The 9700-nt window shown below is 47.6% G+C and overlaps 1 protein-coding gene across 1 annotated transcript; it reads left to right on the top strand.

The window, feature by feature from the left end:
• Positions 1-245: 245 nt before the first annotated feature.
• On the top strand, positions 246-2014 carry LOC117191392. The gene is made up of 2 exons (XM_033396276.1): positions 246-472; positions 578-2014. The coding sequence occupies exon 2, from the start codon at positions 1503-1505 to the stop codon at positions 1983-1985; it is 483 nt and encodes a 160-aa protein (XP_033252167.1). The 5' UTR covers positions 246-472; positions 578-1502; the 3' UTR covers positions 1986-2014.
• Positions 2015-9700: the final 7686 nt, after the last annotated feature.

A 9700-nucleotide genomic window follows, 5' to 3' on the forward strand; every position in this document is an offset into this window, starting at 1 on the left:
CGGCGATACATGCCTAGAGGCCGGCCGAGCCCAGCAATAAGAGCTGGCCCTACACCCGGCCCATCGGCGCCCGAAATCCGATCGGAGCCCGCGTGCGACGCATAGCTGCGCTGACCGTAAAACGGAAGTTACGAAGAGTAAAGACGACGAAAATGAAATATCCAAAAGAAAAGAAAAGAGAGAAAAATAAAGATGAAAAAATATATATAAATGTCAATTCGGCAGATTCATACATTACACTCATTACACACATTCATAAACCCATGCCCCAAAACATTCATAATCGTCCCACGGATCCATTTACCATAGCTTAGGTTACAGAATTGCAAGCCCGCTGACACCGGCTCCCGTGAGTCGCGCTGTCAACAGAGGGAAATGCATAACGTTAGAAATACGCGAAATAAGTCAGATTCCGAACGCCGAGCGAGCTATGTGATTTGATCAAACCCTTTAATACAAGAACCAAAACAATGTAAGTTTTCGTCACGCCCCCTGGGAGGCCCTAGAATAAAGAAGATTAAAGTAGATTAAATAGAAAATAAACACTCTCCCCCTCCCCGACCTCTACGCACCGAAGAACCAGCCATGAACGCCACCGAGAACACCCCAGCTAAGGCGCACCAGGGAGCCGCTGCATCAGCAGAGTTACCCGAAGTCATAGACCACACGGAATTCTCCGACACCGAGGAACCGGAGTCCGCGGCCAAGGCGGACGAGGAGTAGCCCCGCAGTCAGGAGTAGCCGAAGAACCCCACACCTCCGATGGGGGCATATACGCGGATATGGAGCTAGACGCCGACTAGGCAGGGCCAGCGGATCACGAGGGTCCCCGAGACAGCCCCCCGCTGTTCTCCCACCGACCATCTAGGTTCCGTCGAATGAAACTTGTGGTCGCCGCCGCCGTCTAAGCGACGAGCGCGCCCTGCTCCCCGGAGTCCGCGGCCAAGGCGGACGAGGAAGCCGCCCCGAAGTCAGGAGTAGCCGAAGCACCCCACACCTCCGATGGGGACATATACGCGAATATGGAGCTAGACGCCGACGAGGCAGGGCCAGCGGACCACGAGGGTCCCCGAGACAGCCCCCCGCTGTGCTCCCGCCGACCATCTAGGTTCCGTCGAGAGAACCTGTGGTCGCCGCCGCCGTCTAAGCGACGAGCCGCGCTCTGCTCCCCGGTGTCCGCGGCCAAGGCGGACGAGGAAGCCGCCCCGAAGTCAGGAGTAGCCGAAGCACCCCACACCTCCGATGGGGACATATACGCGGATATTGAGCTAGACGCCGAAGAGGCAGAGCCAGCGGACCACGAGGGTCCCCGAGACAGCCCCCCGCTGTTCTCCCACCGACCATCTAGGTTCCGTCGAAAGAAACTTGTGGTCGCCGCCGCCGTCTAAGCGACGAGCGCGCCCTGCTCCCCGGAGTCCGCGGCCAAGGCGGACGAGGAAGCCGCCCCGAAGTCAGGAGTAGCCGAAGCACCCCACACCTCCGATGGGGACATATACGCGAATATGGAGCTAGACGCCGACGAGGCAGGGCCAGCGGACCACGAGGGTCCCCGAGACAGCCCCCCGCTGTTCTCCCGCCGACCATCTAGGTTCCGTCGAGAGAACCTGTGGTCGCCGCCGCCGTCTAAGCGACGAGCCGCGCCCTGCTCCCCGGAGTCCGCGGCCAAGGCGGACGAGGAAGCCGCCCCGAAGTCAGGAGTAGCCGAAGAACCCCACACCTCCGATGGGGACATATACGCGGATATGGAGCTAGACGCCCCAATCCTCCCGAAGAGCAAGCGGCGGCCACGTCGATGCACGCCGAAGCGCGGCCGGCGACGCCCGCGTCAGATCTTCCCCCGCGCACCGACAGCCCGGGAGAGCCAGCGGCAGTCGCGCCGACACACGCCGAAGCGCCCCACGCGAAGGCAGCGCAAGGCCCTCCCACTGAATGGCCCACCTGGACTACAAAAGGTGGAAACGCTCCGGTTCAACAAGCGGAGCTGACCGAACCTGAGGAGGAGTGAGAAACGGGGCCGGACAGCGGGTACCCCACCATGACCCTACGGAGGGTGAAACAACCCGCTGCGGAGAAGAGGGCGGCGACCCCCCAAACTATAGAGTGGGAAGGACAGGATGAGTTACTGGCGGACTGCGACTTGGAGGAAATCCTACGATTTCTTCAAGCCGAATCAACGCGGGAGGAGCAAAGTCCAGCGGACTTCTCCCTGATCGAAGAGCTAAACCAGCCCACCCAGTGGGTAATCGCGCCGGCAGATTGGCAGGTGAACACCCCCGGCCAAGCCCTACCGGCGGTCCTCATCGAGGAGAAACACCAGCGGCTACTGGAAACGGAGAGGCTCCAATTCCGAAGCTGGTCCTGGGACCAGTGCTACCGGGTCCACAAGCGATCCCGGGCCGCGCCTGTCTGCGTCGACCTCCTCCCGGAAGAAAGAGGGGGGCGTAACGAACCTTAAGAAGGTTCGTCACAGCGCGCTGCATCGCGGGATCGTCACCGCCTCATTTTTCCCCTTTTTATATCTCTAGTTTCCCTTAAATATATCGTTACTTAGACTTAAGAACAGAGAATGCATACGATAAATGTACCATCAATAAAGAGACTCCTTCCCCATATCGTTTCACTTACCATTTCACGAAAGCCAATCCCACATTCCCATACCAACACATTGCCCCCACCTCGAACTGTAAGCTCCCGAAGCACAGACAATTAGCCGATAAGAACGCCCTCCACACCAACACATTGCCCCGCGTTTAGTCATAAGCTCCCGAGACACGAACCATTAGCCGGTGACAACTCCCCACCGGGCTAACACATTACCCCCACCTCTAACCGTAAGCTCCCGAAGCCTCGCCCCGCGCCCCTTCTCGACCCTCACGTCCGCCCAGTAAGACGAGCCGACCCCCCTTCGGAGTTCCTGCGAACTACAAATTTCTTGTAGGAAGACCCCTGGACAGGACTGAGCTTACCTCAGCCTGGAAGAGGAGACATTACACTGCCGATCATATTTCGGATACTTGGACTGCACTTGAACGTAAAATATGTTTATGTAACAAAGACTAAATGTCGTTGTCTCCTTTTTTATGCTTATTGGTATATATTGGACATAGTGTTGAGCATAGTGAGCTCTCGATATGTGCATACCACAGACCCTTTTACGCCTCGGAGACTTATTCAGCAGCTGCAGACTACCAAATTGAGACTCTATGGCTAGGAGCCGATCGTACTGCTTTTTAAAGCCAACGGTCAGCTCCTTAAAGCCCTTCCGCGTCTGCCTCATAAATGCCACCATATCCTTCTCCACCGCACGGCATGCCTCGCAACAATAATGCAACCCATTACGTTTGGCTATAGCATCACTCACGAGGCCAGAAAATCCAGCGCATTTTGCGTGCACTACGCTGTCGCAGAGCCAGCAGAGGACATTCGGCTAATCGTGGGTGATCTGCTTCTTACAAGTTTTTTTGGCGCAGACCACAGCATATTCAATTTTTATTATTTATTTATTTAAAAATTTTGCAAAAAAAAATTTCAAACAAATTGGTATCAATTGACCAATATGCCAGACAACGCTCAAAGCGGAATTATTGAAAAAAGAGAGCAGGTTGGAGAGCGGTTATAGCGAGAGCTACTAAACAGAGAGCGCTATTGCTCGGAACGTTTAAAGAGCGATAGAGAAAGAACAGTTGTTTGAGTTAGGAAGAGAGTGATAGATACAGCAAAGGCTACGGGATAAGAGTATCTTACTTACAGAAAGCAACACACAAACAAACGAATAACAAACGCACAGAATTTATATCAAAAATTAAATTTTTATGCAAATAATAGGCATACACTCGCGTTAAAGAACAGATTTTTTACTTTAGGTTAAGTGGGGATTTATCAAGGTTTATTTTCAAAAACACCGGCTGTATTTGCAAAATAAATGGAAAGGAAGCGGAGCGCAAAACAAAAACACGTCTGGTCAGTACGAAAGAGAACGAACGAAATCATGCACTCATGAGTGCTTACGAAGCTTGCATCTACGCTGTTTCGCAAGACGACAATGGAGTCAAGGCAAATCTTCTATCTTTCAGATGGAATTATGTGGTGCAGCCCTACTCGCTCAGCTTATGCATGAAGTGTATTTGGTGAACTTAAATTGCTCTTATTATTGCTGGTGTGACTCCACAGTCGTTTTGGCTTGGATCAAGAAATGGTCATCCAACTTCAATATTTTGGTCGCTAACAGAATTTCTGTTATTCAGGAACTCACATCTGGAATGCTTGCCGATATGCTTTCTCGAGGATCATTACCCGCTGAGCTCATCAATTCTCATCTTTGGAAGTATGGACCTACATACTTGACAGCCAGTAAGAATCAATCAATGTCTGCTCTTCCAGAGCCGGTTTTGGAGGCACGAAAAAACATACTAATTACAAACTGCGCGTCAAGATATTTGGTTGAAGAATCAAAGTTTGTAAATTCATCGACGAAAGTCTGGAATAACTGTGGAGGACTTGCGGACAGCAATCTCGTCTATCTACTGAAATAAGAGCCCTGGAAACCCGAAAGGACATCAAGGCTTCAAGCTCGATCGCCTCGCTTTCGCGTCTTAAAAACTCTACCTTGGACTTCACGGCACGGCACGGCATCCCCTAATATTGTCCAGAAATCATTCCATCACTTCTGCTCTGATACGGCACTTACACGAAAAACATCTTCACGCTGGACCCCAGTCGCTATTAGCCATCATTCGTCAAACGTACTGTCCAATCGGTGGCAAACGTAATCCAAAAGTGTGTCAGATGCTTTAGAGTGAAGCCTCGAACTCTCGAGCAAATGATGGCAGATCTTCCGGTGGACAGAGTTAGAATCTCGTGCATTTTTAGTTACCGGCGTGGACTATTGCGGTCCGTTCCACCTAAGTGTTACATGAGCATTTTTATATGCTTCTCCACTAAGGCGGTTCACATCGTGCTTGCGAAGGATCTTACAACGTCGAAGCTCCTGTCTGCTCTTCGCCGTTTTTTTTGCACCCGTGGAAAACCGATTCGTATTTGGTCACGTAATCCAAAAGTGTGTCAGATGCTTTATAGTGACTCTCGAACTCTCGAGCAAATAATGGCAGATCTTCCGGTGGACAGAGTTAGCGAATCTCGTGCATTTTTAGTTACCGGCGTGGACTATTGCGGTCCGTTCCACTTAAGTGTAACATGAGAATTTTTATATGCTTCTCCACTAAGGCGGTTCACATCGAGCGTGCGAAGGATCTTACAATGTAGAAGCTCCTGTCTGCTCTTCGCCGTTTTATTTGCACCCGTGGAAGACCGATTCGTATTTGGTCAGACAATGCCATAAATTTTGTTGAAGCGCGGAACGAACTGGTGGAATTTAAGTCGCTATTCCTATGCGACAGTCGTCAGGAAGCCGTGCATCAAGCTTGTCTCAACGATTGCATCGATTGGCGTTTCATTCCTCCCAGATCGCCACATTTCGGAGGATTGTGGGAGGCGGCAGTCAAGCTTGCTGAATATCATCTTCGACGTGACCTTGGATCCTTGCTTCTTGGATTTGATGAGCTGCGCACTCTCGCGTGCAACATCTGTGCAATCATTAAATCAGGGCCATTGTTTCCTCTTTCAGAGAACCCTGCAGATCTCGATGTACTCCCGCCCAGCCATTTTCCGCTTGGCGCCCCTATCACAACCTTCTTGGAGCCGAACTTGGTTCATTTAAACGTCGATCGCTTGGACCGTTGGCAGAAGGTCAGACAGCTTCAGCAAATCTTTTGGTCTCGCTGGCGCCAATCTTATTTAACCAGTCTTCAAGAAAGAACGAAGTGGCGCACCCGGAACCTTGAGCTTCACGTCAAAAATGTCGTTCTTATTAAGGACGAGAACTTCCCTCTGCTGAACTGGCCTCTAGCGAGAATCCTCGAGCTCATTCCAGGATATGATGGCGTTCTCGAGCCGCCTTGATCAGGATTTCTACAGGTGTTAGCCAAAGATCACTTGCAAAATTATGTCTATTGCATGTACGAGATGAGGTGAAAGGCATCCTTGCACGGGGGAGTATGTCCGGGCGAAACCCGAGTGTAAATTCTTTACTCATCTTTCTATTTCCTATCTTATTCATTTTCTGAACCATTTTGGTCATTTGCATACGTAAACGTATCTTTGCCTTTGCTCGCTCAGCACCATGCTCTCATTTCATTAACTATTCTTTATCTTTGCTCGCTCTTTTATCTTTTCTTTCCTTTGCCGTCGCTATGTCGTCAGCAGCTGCGCCTGCTCTAGTCAGCTACCGCTTGATATAGTTGGAGAACAGACCTTTTTCGTCCCCAATTTATTACTTTGGCTCGAGATCGGCTCGCTTGCCTCATCCAAGTGTATCACTCTTTAATACTATTTTTAAAGGCTCTGGCATCTTCGGCCACCCTCAACACACAAATTAGCAATTACCAACAAATAGAAATAATACCGTTTCCAAATTCATTAAATTGTTAAATTATTTAACAATTATTGTCAGCGAAAAAGCTCGTTGTCTCAACAAAGACTGATATCTCTATTAAAAAATGGTGAAGTTGGCAGGATGATGAAATATAGCTTATAACCTATTCGCATAGGTACTAAATATACAAAAAACGAGGGGGAACGTTGTGAGTTGCTGCGGACACCGCAACTCTACATGTATACACGTTACTTAGTCAGTATGGCTCTCCTCCGGCAGACGCCCCTAATATTAAACGACACGACAAAGAGTGCGTGCGAAAGAGACAGAAAATCAGTCTGAGCGTGACGTCGGGCGCTGCATAGCCACTGCAAATTGATTTGTTCCTTTTGGCTATAAAAATTATCTGATCTGATCCAGATTCAGCAATCTGATAGATATGGTCGTTATCTATGATTCTGCGTTTTTGGTTTTCTCGAATCTACAATATTGTGGATGCAACAGATTTTCGTCCTTTCTGTGGGCGGAAGGGGGTGGGTCGAAATTTTGAGATATACGTTTTAAAGTGAGATCTAATAGGAGTGCGGCTATTAAATTTGGTTACTCTAGCGTTAATAGTCTCTGAGATTTGTGGATGCCCCAGATTTTCGTCCTTTGTGGGGGCGGAAGTGGGCGGGGCGATGTTTTGAAATATTTTTGTAGCAGTGACATATCACAGAAGTCTGGATCCAAGACATCGTTGCTCTAGCTCTTATAGTCTTTGAGCACTAGGCGCTGAAGGGGACGGACAGATGGACGGACGGACAGACGAACGGGCGGACAGACAGACTGGGCTCAATCGACTCGGCTATTGATGCTGATCAAGAATATATATACTTTATAGGGTCGGCAACGATTCCTTCTGGACGTTACACACATCCACTTTTACCACAAATCTAATATACCCCAATACTCATTTTGAGTATCGGTTAGAAAAATTTCATAAAAATTGGTCAAGTCGTTTGGGAGCCACAGGCAACGCGACACGAGATTTTTATATCTGTACTAGATGGTAAACCATTTGCCGCAATACTATTTCTGTTGCTCCGAACGATGCCATTTTCTCTATATGAAAACTTTTCACAGTCACAAACACACAAAACACACACAAATGCAAATAGATTTCCTGAATATGTTTACATTTTGTATGGGATATTTCAACATTGTTCATACAAAATATAATATTATCATGATTAAAATGTATGGTTAGTGGTTGGAAGGTAAAAAATATCTTACTTATCTACTAAATAAAGATCTACTAAATATAATAACAAAACTTCACTAAAATCGGTCAAAGCTGCGGTGTTATTATTTAAAAAAAAATATTTTTTTTCGTCTGATGTTTGTATTATTATTATTATATTTTATTCTTTATATTCTATGTCGCTTCTCCAGCTGCTGCCACCTACGGCACACAAAGCACTCGAACGTCACAAACTGGAAGTGACAAAGGCGGCACTTCGAGCGAGATCGAAAGGATGCTACTCCTCCAGTGACTCAGGACCAACGACCCACAGGTTGACAGAGTGTACAGGAGAGTGGCAAACCGTGTAAGAAGGAAGCTAGCAATACAGAGAACAGACAGCAGACCCAAGTTCACTATTTATTCATTTAATTGATGGTGCAACGACGCCAGGTCAATAAGATTTAGTCTTGATCGGTAGGGTGGTAAGATTCTACCTGAGCACCAGTTTAAGTTACGCAGAGCAAACGTTAAAAATTGCTTTTGCACCGATCCAATAACAACCTGCTGCTCAATACTCCAATACCGGACGTACTAGCAAGATATGTATATAGTTGTTTCGTCACGGGTCGTCAAACTCCTTGGACCAACGCTTGATGAACGCTAAAACACCCTTAGCTTTATTTACTGTTGCGGCTATATGGCTGTTAGAACACATCTTATGATCAAATAGGACTCCGAGGTCATTTGAACTCGAAATTCGCTCTAGGACATGATTTCCTGGAACGTATGGGACAAAATGTGGAGCGCGACGGAAAATGTCATAAGTTTGCATTTAGAAAGGTTCAGAAAAGGAAGTAGTTGGAGGTAGTTGAACACCACAATAGTAGTTCCATTTGAAGGCGTATGTGCAAATACAGATACAAATACAAATAAGGCAGACAGATTTTAACATCATCAGCATACATTAGTGTATTAGAGTATGTTATAACTTGCGGAAGGTCATTCACAAATAAAATAAACAGAAGCGCGCCCAGATGACTTCCCTGTGGCACTCCTGAAGTAACATTAACAATAGTTGACAACACATTAGAAAAGAAAACACATCGAGTACGGTTAGAGAGACAGGACAAAATCCAATCTAGAAGATTCTTTGGGAACCCTAATAAAGAGAGCTTGTGAATAAGCAGAGCATGGTTCACAGAATCGAATGCCTTGCTAAGGTCCGTAAAAACTACATCCATCTGCAAACCACTTTGAAAACCACTGTGGATTAAGTTAAAAAAATCAATAAGGCTAGTAGGTGTTGAACGATGTCTGAAAGAACCGTGTTTCGACGGAGATATCAAGCTGCAACAAAGATGTTGCAGTTGCCGGGTGACCAGGAACTCAAGAAGATTTGAGATGGCGGAAAGCTTTGCGGTATCACAATAGTTTTAATATTTGATCTTGAACCTTTTTTGTGAAGCGGAATGATGTAGGACTCAAAGAGAGACAAGACTGTTTCAAAGAGGGGTTGAAGAGAAAGATCAAAGGTTTGCAAAGAGAATGGGACATGGGACTGAAAACTATGCTCTGTAGAAGCTGACAGAATGCTTCCGCGCATCATTTTCCTGTTAGGAAGGTGGACGGCACTAGATCTAAGGAAGCTAAATCCCAAGAAGACCCCAGGTGAGGATGATAGACAACATCGTGGCAAAAGCGCTGCCACACAGGGCGGATTTGTATCTGCTTCTAATCCTCAACGCGGCACTAAGGCTAGCGTACTCCCAAAGCATGGAAATTTGCACGCATTGCCATTATACCAAAGCCAGAAGAGCCACCAGAGGACCTTAACAACCATTGGCCAATCAGCCTCCTCCCGACTTTCGGCAAAATGCTAGAGGGCTGCATACTACTGTAGTATGTGCATATATTGAGTGTACACTGTACCCAACGGTTAACAATAAATATATCAGCAACACATTGTTGCAGTACACGTGAGCGTGCAATATGATCGCCGCTTATGCGCTAAGCTAAGTCAGCATTCCCACGCTGACCACTTGAAG

This window comes from Drosophila miranda, assembly GCF_003369915.1.
Source record: "Drosophila miranda strain MSH22 chromosome Y unlocalized genomic scaffold, D.miranda_PacBio2.1 Contig_Y1_pilon, whole genome shotgun sequence".
In the NCBI taxonomy this organism is placed as follows: Eukaryota; Metazoa; Arthropoda; class Insecta; order Diptera; family Drosophilidae; genus Drosophila; species Drosophila miranda.

Excerpts from the sequence above, each read along its gene's own strand:
- LOC117191392 (XM_033396276.1), top strand. The coding sequence starts at position 1,503 with ATGGAGCTAGACGCCGACGAGGCAGGGCCAGCGGACCACGAGGGTCCC.